At 42.6% G+C, this 18,014-nt stretch overlaps 2 protein-coding genes across 10 annotated transcripts in view; one reads left to right on the forward strand and one right to left on the reverse strand.

Moving 5' to 3' along the window:
* Window positions 1-5,344, reverse strand: part of CEP170 (centrosomal protein 170) — a 102,520-nt gene extending 97,176 nt beyond the window's left edge. For 2 of the 6 annotated variants that reach the window (XM_056344196.1, XM_056344195.1), the window contains exon 1: window positions 5,157-5,344. The gene's annotated coding sequence lies outside the window, so the exon portion shown is untranslated. The remainder of the gene's footprint in view (window positions 1-5,156) is intronic. The other 4 variants (XM_056344193.1, XM_056344192.1, XM_056344194.1 and 1 more) reach the window with 4 other exon arrangements.
* A 438-nt stretch (window positions 5,345-5,782) lies between these two features.
* Window positions 5,783-18,014, forward strand: part of SDCCAG8 (SHH signaling and ciliogenesis regulator SDCCAG8) — a 116,388-nt gene continuing 104,156 nt past the window's right edge. For all 4 annotated transcript variants that reach the window (XM_056344198.1, XM_056344199.1, XM_056344201.1 and 1 more), the window contains exon 1: window positions 5,783-5,986. In XM_056344198.1, coding sequence (XP_056200173.1) covers window positions 5,920-5,986 — 67 coding nt within the window. In that variant the 5' untranslated portion in view covers window positions 5,783-5,919. The remainder of the gene's footprint in view (window positions 5,987-18,014) is intronic.

Raw genomic sequence — 18,014 nt, forward strand, 5'->3', positions numbered from 1 at the left:
ATATTTGCAATTCAATAGAAAGATCATCAACAAAATTATTTAAGCATGTAATTTTGAGGGAAAAGTCATAAGTACATTTGATTTAATGTATTCAGTGTATTGCTACTTTCAGACCATAATGGTTAGCTAATGGATTGATCAAAAATTCTTTACACTACCACAGCTGAAGCCTAACAAAATACCCCGTGCACAAAGAAACAACTTGGAAACACCAGGGAGGGGCACAACTTCTGTTGTTATTGCTCTGAAAAGCTCAATAATTGCAATCTTTGTGGGAAGAAATGAGAAGGAACAGAATCAGAATCTCATTTTGAATGAGGTACAAAATGGGATGCGATCTGACAGAGATCATACAGACTTTAGACAATTCAGCTATTTGTCAAGGAAGATACTCTCTTAATTTTGTGGGAAAGATCAGAATATAAAACATTTTAGTTACAAGAATGGGAACAAGTAAACAGAGGCCTCTATTACAAAAATGCCAATCCTTGCAATAAACACAGCAGAACAAACCAAAGAAGCCAGACTTCACCAGGGCTGCAGTTGTTGAACCTAAATCAGATCACCAGGCCCATCAGTGGATGACAGAGCTCTAAAAAGCACCTAGCTAAGGAGGAGTCTATTTTTCAGTAACAATTTCTAAGTGAGAGAAGAAGCAAAGTTGACACATATGTTGGGCTCACATGGAAAAAATTATCATGTTTTATTCAGTGTTCTATTCAGGGGATGAAAAAAAGAGAAGACGCTTCATTATCTCTGTTTTGAATGGATAAAAACAATTTCTCTAAATGTATGCCAAATAGCACTTTTCTACAATTCACAAAAATCACACACTTCAAAACTAGTAAGTAGGCAAGAAAACACTATGAAAATATTTGAAAACTTCCAGCCCTGAATTCTGTGAAAGAGAAGATAATAATATTAGCTTGGCACAAAAATCCTGCTTTCCTTGTACAAAGGCCACACCACTTCACAACTGCTTCTCCTCCCTCTTTTCCTATCTACTTTGCAGAGAGACATTTTTTTCATCCAGAGAGATTCTCTGAACATTTAGTCTGTGGCTGTGGACACATTACATATCCAGGACAGTAAGAACAAACCCAGTATCTTAATTATTTTGTTTTCTTTGATTTATACATAACCCACAACCTTTATGACTGCGACATTCTACACTGGCACAGGAGACAGCCAGATAGGACAGCAGAAAAGACCAAATGTGTCTTTGCTACCGGAAAAGGGAATATTCCCTTCTTCCAGGCTTGAGACTGCTGTCCTCATTCTGTGTACTTGCTCTGGCACTCATCTGACCACACAATAAGTTAATTCAATTTGCTGAGCCAAAGGAGGAGGGGGTGGTGGTAGAAATCAAGCTAAACAAAAAGAAAAGGAATAGTTTTCTGCTAGGTTAGTCGAGTGAATTAAACTTCGCATGTACTTAGGAAAGTACCAGAGCCACTGTGACAGAGCAGTACAGCCATGCTGTACCAAAAACGGAGGATAGTGAGGAACTGGAACTACTCCACGCAGATGCATTAATAAAGAGACTGAGTAGCAATTCTCATGTAACATTCACCTACTCCCAGACTTACTTCCGATCCATAAGAGCCTGTACGACACACTTTAGTGATGCAGCATTGAGTACTTCCCCAAACACAGTTTTCCCTCTCTGAAATCTAATTATGTCAGCATTCTACTAAAACATCTCTGTGGGTTTTCTTTTGAACTTTTAGGGCAAGGTGCTTTTGACATAATCTGTGGAAAAAAATACATATATTAATTTAAAATATATGTGGTATTTTTGAAGGTCAAACAAAATTTTAATTAAAAAAGTCATTCTAACTGTAAATGCACCTGTAAAATAAAAATGGCCTCCCAGCTTTTTGTGGTAGAGTTGGAGAAACTAAACTACAACAGCAAACCAAGTATATACAGTTTATTTAAATATTTTTAAGCATGTGTAACTGTACAACAGACAGATACACAAAGCTGTTTAAACAAGTAGTTTGTACTCTCTTCCCACCCTAATTTGCATGCGTTATGTTACAGTTTGAGTCATGTGACCACATACTATTTTTCCGCAGGACATCTGCTTCATTCAGCACACTGGATGGACTCTAATCCAGGGAAACGTTTGCATTGTGCACTGAAGGAAGCTGCTCTTCGTAGACCAGCCCATTTAGAAAATGCATAGATACACAATGATCAATATTAGAACGGAAGCAATGCAGGCACTGGGTAGGAGCATTATAAACCTAATAGACAATAAAAGACCCCCCACAGGCGCACTTAGCACAGTGAAGTTGTGTACCTCAGAAAAGATGTATGTATCAAACCCTAGCTCCCAGCTGGCAAATCTGAAGCTCCATCCCCCAGTAACAAAGAACTTCCTCTTCTCAGATTTCAAGCAGGCTTTTGGTCACAATCATATCAATTTTTACTACATTATGTAGCACGTCCTTTAAAGATGAGAAGTGCATGCTATCTACAACCTCACAAGTGCTAGAAGCAGATAGGAGAATTTCTGCAAGTAAATTCTGCTGTCTGCATAGATTCAATGCCTGACATTCCTGTTCAAAATCTTCTAAATGAAAACAAGAATTTCACAGATATTCTTGGCTTTCTAGCTAAAGCAAAAGAAACCCACATCTGTTTTACCTCAGTTCTATTCTGCCTGCAAAGCTAAGAAATGCAGCACTAATTGTCTTTCTGACCACAATGGCAATTGTCTTTCTAGGAGACTCAAGGAGATACTGTGGTATCAATATACATTAAATACCCTTTTTTTTTTTTTTTCTGTTTGCAAGAACTGGAAATGGTACTCCAAAATCAATTTCTGCAGGTGCTCATGGCTCCGGTTCCATTCCAGTCATTCAAGGAAGCTTCCTAGCTCCCACCTACAAGTGAACACAAGACTCTTCCAGTTTATTTTCATAACCTGGTTCTTTTTCTGGCTTGTGTGTTATCACCAGAATTGTTAAAAAATTCTGCCTGCCAAGTCTGTTACAGCTGATGAAACACAATATAGCAAGAACCCATTCTTCTTTGCAAAAATCACAACAGATCTGGGAAGCAGTCACCTGTCAAAAAAAATATGTGGTCCCATGATAAAAGTAAGTTTGGTAACAACTTTTATGCCAGAATGTTTCTGTATAAAAGAATTAAAGGAAACATTTTGATCTGATCTATTACAAATAGCTTTCAGATTCTTGAGATTTTGACAAAATTCCATGTATTCTCAGCTACACTATTCTACCTGTTCAGCCAGCCTTTCTGACCACCTTCAGAGAAAAAAAAAAGTTTAAAAAAAAACAAACAAGGACAAAAAAATTACGTGAAAGTGACAAGAACTGACAAAGTGTTTAAATAAAATAATAAGCAAAGAGTGAGCGGAGATTCTTTCTGGTATTTATGTTTAACTTTTTTCCCCATTTAATGAAATGTAATGTTGAGGAGCTTCCATAATAAGAGAGTTCGGCTCCAGTAAGACGGACTCCTCAGCATCTGGACATAGAAGTGATTCCCAGAGGAGATTAATCATAGGAAATCACAGCATATTTAATCATGTCTTAGTTGAGTTTACAAAAACTGTCCTGTCCCACATATGGTTTTACACTGGCAATCCCAGAGCCAAGAACACTCTCACAATGTCTTGAATGGCATTCCAAAGGAGGAAAGATAATAAAGCCTGTTCTAGCACTGCAATGATCCTTCCAAAGCAGTTGAATATTTTATGAGTACCTTTGCTTTCACAAGGAAGAAAATAATTTCCTCAAAGTGCAGATCAGTGGATGCCATTTGCATGCTCTTGTCATAAAAACACAATTCTCGATTATCTTCAACTCGTCAGCACAGCATCTACAGTTTTCTTTTTTTTTTTTTTTTCCTCCCATGAAGCCGTCAGAACAGATGGGCTAATTGTCAGCTCATTTTAAAAATGCCGAAAATAACGCCCCAAACGCTGACAACCGGGGCGCATCATCCGCACCGCTCCTGTCACCGGAGGGCTGCCCCGGGCCGGTGCCCACACGAGACGGCACCCAACGGGCCAGCGCGCGCTTCGCCCACCGCCCGCGCGACGGGGGCAACGCGCAAGCCCCGCCCGAGGGCGCCCCGGGCTGCGGCGGGAAGGCGGCCTAAGGCGCGCGCCGCCCCGCCCCTCCCGCCTGCCGCTGAGGAGAGCCCTCCGCCGCCCGCCTCGACGCCAGCTTCCTCTGCTGCAACACGCTTTCTGCTCGAAAAATCGCCATCGGATTTTTTTTTTTTTTTTCTCCTCTTGGTTGTTGTTGGCTCGGTAACCCGTTCGTTTCCAACGCCAGAAAGACAAAGTGGGCCCCGGCACTGCTTCTCGCCACCAAGGAACAAAAAGCATTATTTGATGTTTTCCCTGGGAAAAGCTTCAAGAAAGAAAAGCTCACGCCTTCAGGAGAATATTTTTGAATGCTGAAGATCCGCCTCGCTGGGTGAAAATACGCAATACAAGAAAATGCAAAACCAACAGATTTCCTCCATCATCCTCCTCAGAAGACATTACTTTAAGGGGACGAGGGAAACACCTCGTCTCAAACGAACGCTATCACTGGTTTTTAAATCTGGAGAAACACACCGCCCTCAGCCCCGGGGCAATTTGTGAAACGGGAGCAACCGAAAATTGAAAATAATAAAAAAAAACCATTAAACCTCTGGAAATGCACGCTCGAGTCACGCAAACGCGCGGGAGGGGAGGGCAGGCTGCGAAGCCCCGCTGCCCGCGGCCGGGTGGGTGTGCCGGCGGCGGCGTCCCCGGCTGGGCGCCCATCGGGCGGCAAGGGGCAAAGGGGCAGGGAGAGGCGGGCAGCGGGGTCCCGCAGCGCCGGCCACCGCCGGCCGCAGCGCCCCGCGGCTGGCCTGGCCGCGCTTACAAGGGGAAAGGAAGGCGGGGGCGCGGAGCTGCCTCCGGACCCAGCGGGAACGGGGGAGGGGGATGTGCCCAGACCGCGCTACCGCCCCCTCCGCCGACTGCAGCCCCCGTCGCGCGGCGCCAGGTCCCGGTGGGCGAGGGCCTGACACAATAGGCACTGGGCGGATGGCGGGGCGGACAACCGGCGCGACCCCGGCCCCTCTCCCCGTCACGGCTCCCGCCCGACCCGCGCCCGGGGCGGCAGCATCCTCTCACTCACCCACCCCTTCCAGGAGGTTCGCGCGCCGAGCAGGGGCCGTCCCTAGCAGCGCCGCCGGTGCTCACTGCGCCGGCATCCCGGCGGGGCGGGGGCGGGGCGCTCCAGTCGGTGTCCCTCTGGCAACGGCTCCAACGTTATTCCCTGCACATAGCGGCTAACGGGCAGAGCGGGGCACGGCGCTGCGCAGGCGCCGCCCGAGCTCACACAATGCGGGGGGGGCGTGCGCAGGCCGAGCGGCGGAGGGGCCGGGTGCGCCTGCGCCAGCTGCAGACAATAGCCACCTCCGCTCCCACTGCCGCGCATGCGCCGGAGGCCGCGGCGGCAACACTGCTTCTAGCTCCTACCCCCCCCTCCTCCGCCATGACCGGACCTGCGCTACACCCAGCCGCTGCGGCCCGGAGGACGTAGGCGGAAGAGCTGTACCCTGCGCAGGCGCGCCTGCAGCCGCAACCCACAACAAAGGGGAAAGCAGAGGCTGCCAGCTTCCCCCTCCCGCCGGCGGCTTGCGGGGAGGCGGCCGGCCGGTGGGGACTCCACCTCCCAGGGTGCGCAGCGCGGCGCGCTGCATGCTGGGACTTGTGGTTTGGCGGGCGGCAGCCCCGCACGGCGCGCGGCCGGGAGGCGGGTCCCGAGCGCCGCCGCGCGCAGCTGTGGCGGGTAGCGACGGGCAGCGCTGAGGGGAGCTCCACCGGGGCGGCGGAACGGGGGGATCTACCGCTACCCGGCAGCGCTCGCCGCTGTCCCGGGAACCGGCGGCGCCCTCATGCGGGCGCCCCGGGGGGAGCCCGCCCTGGAAGAGCCCCTGGAGCGGTACCAGAGGCGGCTCCGAGGTGAGCGGGCAGAGCGGCGCGGGGTGAGGGCGGGCAGCGTCCCCCGCCGGCCGGTTCTGCTGCCGGGCTCCGCTGTGCCCGGCTGTCCCCAAGCCGGCTGAGCGGCGGCGGGCAGCGTGCGCGCCCGTTGGCGCTGCTGGGGCCGGGGAAACCCGGGGGGCTGTCCCGTCCCGCCGCGCCGCAGGGCGGCCGGGCTGAGGTCACCCTGGCTCTGGTCCTTCCCGCAGCCGGTGCCGTTAATGTGACCGCACGAAGCTGTCTGATCAAAACTTGGCTCTGATGAGGCCGCTGCCTCTTTCGGTGGGGTTTTCTTCGGTTCTGTAAGGGTTTTAGCTGCTGTTGCCACATCCCATTCTAGGCATGGTAAAGAAGGGGGTGCAAATTGATTCTAACGAGACTGGTTACTTCCCATGTCAGAAACTGTTTACATACTTGCCACCTACCTACTCAAGAAGCATTAGGTATAGCCTGACAGAGAGCACCTAAATCTTTCAGCTGCAACACCTGGGCTTTACCAACCTTTACAGTGTCTCTGACTAGCCAAAGTGTCTACACCCTAAAGAAAACTGGTAGATAATTTGTGGGTACGTCACCTGGCTTGGTGCAAAAAGCTGGGTTCCGGACACGGTGCCCACACATCATGTGTTGTGACACAAGTAAATTAAATGTGTAGTTGCTATATAGGAGATGTCATTGCAAAAAGTTTAAACAATGGAAATATTTTTAAATAGCTGCTTTATACTTGATTCTCAGCAAGTATTTTATATTTCTTTTTCAAAGAGCATCAGTTCTTTGCACAGAGGATGGCTTTTATTTGTTCCAGAAGGTAGAATTTTGAAGAATCACCTCTGTTTATTTCTTCTGTAGATTAAGCGGGCTTGTTTGGCACTTGCAGGTAGAACAGTTAAAATGACAGATAGCAGCGCATCTCTTGATGTTTAAAGTTCCTTTTGTGATATATAAAAACAATGAATAAACCCCAATGATTGCCACACATAGACATGGGTAATCTTAATACTATGTCATGTTTCCTTTCGCTGTGGATGAGTATGGAAAACCACTAGTTTCCCTGTACTGTATTCGAACTTTCATGGAGGCAAAGGGTTTCTGCTGTGACTGTTATTGCAAAGGAGGAGCCATAAGTGAGGATTTTAAAACCGTAGTTGAACACATATGATTTTGCTGCTTAGTAAATCTTATAATGGCATTACATTTCTGCTTCAAGACAGTATTGTAACTTACAGAGACATAGCTTTGTTTAGAAAGGCCACACTTTAATGAGTTTTGTCCATTTCTGCTGCAGTATTGTAGGCATAAGTACAACCTCAGCCTATATGTTGAAAATCTGGTGTATTTCACAAGACATTCATTTTAAAAGTGCTTATGATTATCTTTTACCTAGAATACCTTTTGAATCTTGTTTGCCTGCTTTTATGCAGATCTGGGAAGGGGTTATGTTGTTAGTGAAACATTTTATAAATTCATGTTCCTTTTCTGTGATAGCTCAGTGGTTGACCTGCCTTTTCATTTTAGGCAATGAAGGCCGGTCAGTGCTGGCGTTTTGGATTACTGGCAAGTCCAAAAGGTGGCATGCGGGCAGTGGAGAAGGCAGATTTCTTCTGTTCATCCTCATCTAAGGAGATATGGAGATGTATCTGTGTCTAAATTCTGGAGTGCGCAGGCAGCATGTTGTGCTTGACACCCATCTTGCTGGGGCATCCAGCCACTGTTGGATACAGTGGTTATGTTGAGCTGCCTCGACTCCCCACAGAATGCAATGTCCTCAGCTTCCTCAGGCAGCAACAGCAGGGAAAGCCAAAGACCTTTGGTCTCCACGTTTACAATGTAGTCCATAATTTCAGGATGCTTAATGCTTTTTATATAAATGTTCCTCTGTGTGTGTAGTTTGGTAAGCTTGGTAGAGGACTTTATAGTTGATTTAGACCAGATTTGTCATGAAAATATGCTTTGTAGCATTTTCTTTCTGATACTTGTCTGTCCTGGTTTTGGCTGGGATAGAGTTAATTTGCTTCTCAGTAGCTGGTGCAGTGCTGTGTTTTGGATTTGGTGTGAGAACAATGTTGATAACACACCCATGTTTTTAGTTGTTGCTAGGTAATGTTTATACTAAGTCAAGGGCTTTTCAATTTCTCAGGCCCTGCCAGCTAGAAGGCTGGAGGGGCACAGGAAACTGGGAAGGGGCACAGCCAGGACAGCTGACCCAAACTAGCCAAAGGGATATTCATACCATAGAACATCATGCTTGGTATGTAAACTGGGGGGAGTTGGCTGGGGCTGCTGATCACTGCTCAGGGACTGACTGGGCATCAGTCAGTGGGTAGTGAGCAATTGTGTTGCACAACACTTGGGGTTTTTTTCCCCCTTCCCTTTGGATTTTATTCCTTTCCCCTTCTCTCTTCTTTTCATTACAGTTGTTGTTGTTGTTATTATTGTTATTTTATTAAGATTATTGAATTATTCTTGTATCAGTCCTCAAGTTTTACCTTTTTCCTGATTTTCTTCCCCATGCTGCTGGAGGTGGGGAGTGAGCAAGTGGCTGCATAGTACTCAGTTGTTGGCAGAGGTTAAACCACGACATTGGCCTGGGCTTTTTGTGCATTTGAAATGTTCCAATGTGATTTCTCATTCAACTACAAATTCTGTTGGAGTGCTCTTCAGAGTTGTGATGAGCTTTTAGGCTTTTGATATGTGAACTTCTGAAGCGTGCCTTTGTACAAAGTTACCTGGACATTGCAAGCGACCTCTTAAACTCTCTCATATGTTCAAAGGGCCTTTCTCAAGAATTTTGCATCTTGGGCTGTTTAACTGTGTATAAGTCTACTATTAGATCTCACTGTATTTAATGATTGTATGAACAGAATACATGCATCCAATTTATTTTCATTTTGTCTGTTTCTGGCTGAATTGCCTTACACTGGATCCATTATTATTATTTTTTTTAAAAGATTTCAGAATGTGACCTTCTGGTAGCTGTTTCTCTTTCTTTCCATTCTGGGAAACATGGGTTTTTTTCCTTACAGTGCCAAGATAGCTTTGATTTCATAGCTCCAGGGGTGCCTCTCAGCGAGCAGATAGGGTATTATCTCACAAACATAGCCCCAGTGCAGGGTGATATGGCATAAGTTCCACTGTGTTTCTCATTTAACTTCTTTATTTCTCAGTGATGTACAGTTTTGAAGTCCTTTGACCTGTACAGCATTCTCAGATCATTACCGCTGCAATTAGGAATTCACTGTAGGACAAACAGATCACTGTTACTCCTGAAGTTGTTAAAACTAAATCTTTACCTGTTTTTCTTATATATTTATACAGCTTGAGATTCTTCTCAAAATTCAGATCATTCCTGTCATGTGGATTCTGGAATTTCAGGTGGCATGCTTCGGGTGTTGTTTGACACTTTTGCAGTACAGCATTCCTAAACTGCTTGTAGTGCTATCTGGACCAAGGCTAACATGTGGCAACAGATTATCACTACCCATGCTGGAGATCAGAAGAATCATTTTACAGCCTTATTCTGTTTGATGGAAGGGTGTATAACTTCTCAGAATAATTGATTATTCCAGTGCAGTGTCCTTTGTTGTAAAGGTAAATCCCTCGGAAGACTAGTACACCGGGAGCCCAGGTGCTCAATAAACTGAGGCTGGTGGCCAAAGGACAGAAAGCTGGACCTGAAAACCTAAGACATAAATGGTCTTAGAGCCCAACATAGAGATTCTGGTGAAATCACAAAGGTCCTTGTAACAGGGCTTTTCCAGAATTGTGTAGACTTTGTATAATGAAGGTCTTTAATGATGTGTCTAATACAGGTTTACGAGGGTGGTGTTTGTTTAGTTTGGATAATTAGGTTACTGTGTAATTGAGACCATTTCAAATGAACCCCAAAGTCTTTAGGAGATAATAACATTTCCAATTAAAAGTTAGTCTCAAGGGAATAGAGGTATTTTGTAAAGGAGACTAAGTGCTGTGCTATTGTATTCGTGTTAATAACTAAAAATTGCTAGGCATAATGTGACTGTCTAATGGGCCTTCTACTACACCAGTGCTAACAGCAGTATGTGATGGCTTCCTGCTACTTTACCCTTTTCTTCCAACAGCAGTAAATGTATGGAAAAGACTATTTAGAGCCCACTTCTTTGTTTGTAGCATTGACCTGGTTCGTTGAACAGAGAACTATTAAATTATGTTTTTATATTGAGCTTTCAGCCTGTTTACTAAACAGCACTGGCTTACTTGTGGGCCAGAGGCAGTGTAAGAGGAGGAGTGATGGAGGGGGAGACCATCCTTTTTGGGTACAGTGCCTGATACAGGCATCTTGTAAGCCTACCCTAAGAAAATGTGGAAGTTATGTTCTGTATTCCACTGCATTACTGAGTCCTACGTTGTTTCAGAGAATGACAATGCAAGCTGCAAGAGGAACAGATGAAAATATAAGACTGCTGCAACTTCAGTTTCACTTTGTGGCTACTTCATGTGACTCCAAAAATAAAGTAGCAGACATGTGAAGTCAAAGCTGTCCTTGGAAAAATGAGTATGTGGTCCAATTACCAGCTAAGTTAGCTGTGACACTGAAGCAGCTGAGAATTAAATTGTAGATGGTAATCTACAATTGTAAATTTTTTTGCCTTAGGCTTTTTATTTCTGTTTGACAATTATTTCTAAGTATTGTCCCAAACAGCACATAACGTTCATTTAAGGGTGAAGAATCAGTCAGAAGGAACCAGGAAATGCTCATAGTTGCTCCTCACACGTTGAGGGTCTCTAGAACCTTAGCCATGTGCTTTATGCTCTGCAGAAAGGGCTTGTTTAGGAATTCCTGGTGATGAACGCTGCAGCTCCAGAGAACAGTTTCCTCTTAAAGACGGTGATTTGGTAAAAGTTGTGTTGAACCCTCCCTATTTCTCATATAATAGGAAGCAACTATGAAGATGAGGAAACCAAATCAAGTGGATTCTGAGTGTTAAACACAGCTTAGGACTTTTTCAGGCCCGGCTAATGAACAGCCTGGTATCACTTGTTATTATTGAATGTTTACATGTAAAATCCTATCAGCATAAGTAGTAATTAATAGGATACTTTCAGTCTCAAAACAGCCGTGTAGTATGGTAGCATACCTGTGTTTGTCAGCCAGTAAAGAAGAATAGCTGCATATCAGAATGGTAAGTAAAGTCAAGTCCAAGACTATGCAAACCACAATAAAAACTTAAAAGAATGCTACCTCAGAAGAGGTACGTGACTTACTGTTTTAGATTTCTAAGTGTCAATAGAAACAAAGTCAAAGCTGGTAATACTTTTTGGACAGCAAAGTTTTCTTTAAATAGGCATCATTTTTTCTGTTTTCACTAACTGGTGTAATTGTATGTTTTATCAGTTATTATTCTGCATAAATTCTATAGTGTTAGTTGTTTTTAAGAGCTGAAGAATCAGTGCAATTCCTTCTTTAACTTTCTAGGGCATTTTTCTGGTTGGGAACCATGGGATGTCAGAAAGTGACTTGTTTGTTGACTTTCTAGCCACTTCTGGTCATCTTTCTATAAACATTATTAGAACTGGACCATTACCTTTAGATGACAGACTTACGGGAAGCTTTTCATATAGCTGTGGTTTGTTTTCTTCAATTTATGTTGCTTAACACTTACACCAGCTGGAGTTATTTTCAGTGTCTTTTCAGGCAAGTCTGTTGTTTTGGTTGGTTGGTTCCCTTGCTAAGCTCTCCATTAGCTCCCAGAGTACTTTCTATGGCATTTCTGAGTTCATGAATGAGGTAGCTTTGGTGCTTTCATTTAAAGGAGTGCTCTTTATAGACAGTCTTGGGCAGTGTCTGAAAAAAACATCTTTTGTTTAGGCAGTGCAAACACGGTTCAATGCCTTCTCTGGTTTTTTCAGTTTTTTTCACTTCAGTGGCAAATTGTTCTTAAATATTTTTTATTTTTTTTTAATTACACCACCTTACCACCACCCCCAAGCTGATTACTACTTTGGAAATACAGCTATCTCTTTCGTGTTGTGTTCAGAGTGTCCTGATGCTAGACTTTGTCTTTTTTTTTTTTTTTTTTTTTGACAAGTTCAACGGATCTCTAATGTGTCTTCAACATAAAAAAATATGTTGTTGCTCAGCAGTAGTACTGACATTCCCATATAACCCCCCCCCCCCCAGTTATATGAAGGTAATTCTCTGGAAAAACCGTACCTCGCCACATTTTCAAGGAGTAATACTTAGATTTTGTAGTTGCAATGAGTACAGAAAATAACCACAGCTACCAATGCTTCTTTCAGGAGCAGTATATTAATTCAGCACGTAGAATGTATGACATGCTTTTTGAACATTAATTAATGTTTTGGGCAGGTTTTTGTCTTAAAGCATTATGCTTAACGGAACTCAATCTAGTCCAAAGTTGCAGTCATGTGTAGATGAGTTGAGGAGTAGGAATATCTCTGTACCAAGAATGTTATGGTTTTGATCCTGGGTTAGGATCACTGGGTGCTTCAGTCTCTGAAATAATAAGCAGTAATGTATTTCTTTCTTTTAGGTGTTTGGTCAGCTATGTCATTGCTAAGGCATTAGATAAGTTATATGCCTGTCCCTTGCAAGGACTGCCTGTGATTATCTATGATAGTTGACAGCTTGTCAGCATTTTTCTGGAGCAGTTGGTTGTATTTTGGGTTTTTTTATGTATCAGTTTTGATCCATCAGGTTTTGTTGCTATCTTGCCATTTTTCATAATCATCTCGGATCCTTTAAACACTGAAAACCAATGAGCTTTATAGTAAATAAAAATCTTTTTTTGAAGTTTTAATCCAGATAAGTCCAATTTAATTTATATCCTCAGCTGTTCCTATAGGAAGTAACACATCAATGATGTCTTATCATACAACAGAAATGTATGTTGGGCTTTTTATTCATAGAGTCTTGTTAAGATTTAGAACAGAAAAATGCTGATTGGATTTTAGATAGGCAAATAGTGCTGCACGCAAGCAGTTTTCTGCAGTATTTTTTTTACTGAGGCTAAGTTAGGTTGAATGTGTGTGCACTTAAAAATTAATGACTTCTAAATTAAGTACAAAATTATCACATTGTCTTTAAGCAAAGATTCCTTGTTGTCCAATAGTTTGCATCCACAGAGGTACTTTCAACTTCTTTCATATTTAAAAAGAATACTTCTACACTGGCAGGAACAACAAATGTAATCTTTCCACTTGGTAGTGTGTTGTCTTTTATACTAATGCCCACAATTATGCCCCTTATTTAGGAAAAAAAAAATACAACTTTCTTATTCCCTGTTACACATCCAGTTCAACTTTCACTGAAGTAAATGTTAGCTCTTTGGTGTCTAATGAGTATAAAGATGGACCATTGGAAACTCCTAACTCCCAGTTTCCCAGTGGTGAGTGTTTTGCTTGTGGCAGCAACTTTTGTAATTTGAAATGGGCATGCTTTTAAGAAGCTTGGCAAATATGTGATAAAGCTTTCAAAAATGTAGTGATATTATTCCAGAGGCAGGGAAGTGTAATCAAGAGAAGTAGACATCAGTGTGCCATTGATAATGATTTCAATGTGTTTCACTACTACTGCCTGGTATGTTTATGGAAGAAGATGACATAGCGTAAGATCTCTGTTACCTTTGAGGCTAAAGTAGTAGCTTGGAGTTTAGAAGCTGTAATATTATGAAGAGAGAGAAGTTCTGGGAAAAATTGTATATGGGTCTGTTTGGTTTGGGTTTATTTTAGTTTGTTGTTCTTCGCTGGCTATGAAGCAAATATTGATACTCTGGGGTTCTCTGACAGAGGTCTGCAGTGAATAGGGAAATGAAGGAATTTTATTGCTATCAGATGACACACCACATAACAACTGATACTGAGCACTTCTTGGCAACAAATAGTTGCAACATAGTTTGCTAAATATTTAAGCCATTGCATCAGTGAGATACTTCTACCACTTCTCAATTAGTTCTCCCACCCTCATAGCATCCTGGAATGCTCAAGAATAGATGAATAGCTTGAGTATGCCAATAGAGAAATATGTGACCTAACCCCCTTTTTTTTTTTTTTTTTTTTTGAGTCATTGCCTTGTGAGTTTTATTTGGTATTATTATAATAAATTATGAGTAATTAAAATGTGCTTTTTATGTCTTCTTTTATGTTAACTTCTTCAAGGGATGGAGTACCTGAAAACTAAAAGAGGTAATGGGAGCCATAAGATAACTGGGCTTTAAAAATAAGTGCTGAGAGAAGGTTAATAGGTCAGAAACGGGTTAGGTTTTTATTAAAAACTAGCATTGTAAAGAAGGGAGCGATGGCTGGCATACTGGACTGAGAACCATGTTCATAAATATAGTGCTTTTTTGGGGGTTATTTATACTTTATAAGCTATTGGTAGGTTACAACCAAGCGAAGAAAAAGACTGAAAAGGGCTGTGAAAACCATTACAGTGGGGAAAAAAAATCTATTTCCCAATATCAGCCAAGATGATGTGAACTTGAAAAAGATAAAGTTAAGGCAGAAATACATATTTAGCTTTTTTTCTCTGACTTGAACTGCCTTTCACCCTTCCATTTGGAAGAAAGGAGCTATTAACATTTGTAACCATCAGTATATATTATACTCTGAGGCATGTCTTCTGAATTCTACCTAGTAGATGCTTAACTGTGATTATATCTGAAGCTTTTTTTGTCTATGAGAAAAAAAATATTTTCAGTTATTTATTTATGCATAATATCAATTTACAGATTGCAAACTTGTAAAAATGAATGGAGGACATGTATGCTGGAAAGCTTGCCATTTTTCTAGTTGTAGCAGTTGGTCCAATAAAAGATGCCTCCTTACAAGTTTTGTCTCACAAGAGTGAAATTCCTATTCTGTTTCATATGCAGTCATCCTAGGGGAGAATAACCCTACAAAGAATTCAGGGCTAAATAAAGAAAACTGCTAACGTTTCACGTTTCTGACAGTCAAGTAAGGTTTTGAGAGTGTGGGATTTTTTTCTGTTTTAAATCATTAATAACTGTTAACTATTAAGGAAACTTTTCTAATTCAGAGTAGTTTTGACTGGTAAGTAGAAATGACTGTGGCATTATTTTAGAAAATTGTAAAAGAAACATGTTGTCTTATATTCCTGATAAAATGGCTGTGAATCAAGATGGAGAGCTGTCTCATTTTCTTGGTTCACTTAGTATTGCAGTAGATTCTGCTTTGAAGATTCCATAAAGCCATACTACTTAGGTTACTACTCTGTCTTTTCTAGTTAATATATACATTGCTTAAAGGGATGAGAGATTAAATACTCATCTCCCCTTGTACATTGGCAATTGAAGGAATGAATCAGAATCACAGAATAGTTCAGGTTGGAAGGGACCTGCAAGGATCATCAAGTCCAACTCCCTGCTCCCCACAGGACTACCTAAATCTAGATTGTATGACTAGGAGCATCATCCAGACGCTCCATGGCCTCGGTCATGGCCTCAAGCCCATCAGCTTCCCTGGGGAGCCTGCTCCAGTGACTGACCATCTCCTCAGTGGAGAACCTTTTCCTAGTACTACGTGTCTTTGCTCCAAAGCTTACAGGTTTTTTTCAGGAAAGCTGAAACATTCCTATCCTTATTTTATTCTGTTAACTTTGGTATTGTGATGGCTGTAATTTGTTAATAACTTTGTCCTAGAAAGATGTGCTCTGAACCAGTAAAGATGGTAAAAGACTGGGGATATTCGCTCACTGGAAGAAATATTTGTTGATCTAACCCAAGAACTGCACTACCAGCTACCATACTACCACTGTGGGTACAGCATGCCCTGTCTTTGGGTGATCATCTAAAACACCCTGAGGAGGAACCATTCACACCTGTTCAGGGACATGAGCCAGGGTAACATTTATACTATGCCCACAGAAGCTCATTTCTTCAGGCCTCTGCACCAAACTGATCCTCCCTGCGTTCCACTATGTCTTTCAGAGTTCTTAATCACAATTTAACTGCCTGTCCTGTCATCACACATCAAGTAAAAGTACTGATGTGACTAAATACTTTCAGCAGCATCTAATGAAATCTTTGCTTTTTAAAGCATGGGAACTATGAAGTCCATCATTAGGGACATGCATAGGCCAAGGGGACAGGATCATAGAATCCTAGAATAATTTGGGTTGGAAGGGACCTTTAAAGGTCATCTACTACAACTGCCCCTGCAGTAAGCAGTTATCTTCTACTAGATCAGATTGCTCAAAGCCCCATCCAACCTGACCTTAAATCTTTCCAGGGATGGGACATCTACCACCTCTCTGGGCAACTTGTTCCAGTGTTTTATCACCCTCACCATAAAAAATTTCTTCCTTTTATCAGTCTGAATCGACCCTCTTGTAGTTTAAAACCGTTCCCCCTTGTCCTGTTGCTTGTTCCCTGTCCCCATCTTTCTTATAAGCCCCTTTTAAGTATTGAAAGCCTGCAATAAGGTCTCTGCAGACCCTTCTCTTCTCCAGGTTGAACAACCTCAACTCTCAGCCTGTCCTCATGAGAGGTGTTTCATCCCTCTGATCATTTTTGTGGCCCTCCCCTGGACCTGCTTCAATAGGTCTATGCCTTTCTTGTACTCCAGAGGTGCATGCAGTACTCAAGGTGGAGTCTTACCAGTGTGTAGATCTTGACCTGCTGGCCACACTTCTTTTGATGCTGCCCAGGACACAGTTGTCTTTCTGGGCTGTGAGTGCACATTGATGGCTCATGTCCAGCTTTCCGTCCACCAGTACACCCAGGTTCTTCTCCTCAGGGCTGCTGTCAATCCCTTCGTGCCTCAGCCTGTATTGATACTGGGGTTGCCCTGACCTAGGTGCATCCTGTGCCTTGCATTTGGCCTTATTGAACCTCATGAGGTTCACGTGGGCCCAGTTCTTGAGCTTGTCTAGTCCTTCTGGATGGCATATCAACCGTACCACTCAGCCTGGTATCATCTGCAAACATGCTGAGGGTGCACTCAATCCCGCTGTCTATGTCATTGCTGAAGATACTAAACAGTACATGTCCCAGCACAGACCCCTGAGAGATGCTGGACATGGCTGATCTCCATCCGGACTGGAGCCATTGACTACTACTGTCTGGATGTGACCATCTAGCCAATTCCTTATCCACTGAGTAGTCCACCCATCAATCTGTATCTCTGCGATTTAGAGAGAAGGATGTTGTGAGGAACCGCATCAAAGGCCTTAAGGAAGTCCAGATAGCTCATCCCTTGTTCACTGAGGTAGTCACTCCATCATAGAAGGCCAATAGGTTGGTCAGGCAAGACTTGCCCTTGGTAAAGCCATTCTGGCTTTCTTGACTCACCTCCCTGTCCTCTGTGTGCCTCAGCATAGCTTCTTTGGAAGAAGAATTGAGTTGCCTGGCATCCTGTGGTATGAACCAGAAGTATCGTTATCTAAAACCAGGCCTGTATTTTTTGTTTCCCAATCCATTCGGCATCTCTCAGATTCAAATCTCTCAAGTTTCTTTTCTGGCATAATGCAAATATTCAGCTGTATCTTAGTGATACTGCATTTATGATTGGAACATTTTTGATTTTTATGAAGTGAGCTAAATGAAAAAATTTTAAAAAAGGGAATGTAAGAAAAAAATATATTGAAAATGAGAGAAGACCATTACTGTATCACCTTCTAGTAAGTCATTGATCTCTTGAAAGGGTTCATAAAAATATCTGTATTTTTATGGAAAGAGTTTCATTGCGGTTTTTCTTTCCAGAACGATGCGTGTTATTATTTAGTTTTCACGCTTGTTAAAAAATGATTGTTCTTTATTTAACCACTATCTTATGTTGGTTCAGTTTGCTGAGTTTTTACTGCATTTACTCAGATATTTTTTTAGTTGTGCTGTGCATTGCTTTGTCACATGTTGTGACATAATTTGAATTAAAAAAATATTTTTATTGGTGCTCAGTCCTGCACTTTATATGAAATACAGCATGAGCTTTAGGCTCATTGAAAAATATCACAGCTGCGTATGCTAGGAAATATTTTAGGGTCAAGTATACTATT

This window comes from Falco biarmicus, chromosome 6 (assembly GCF_023638135.1).
Source record: "Falco biarmicus isolate bFalBia1 chromosome 6, bFalBia1.pri, whole genome shotgun sequence".
Lineage (NCBI taxonomy): Eukaryota > Metazoa > Chordata > Aves > Falconiformes > Falconidae > Falco > Falco biarmicus.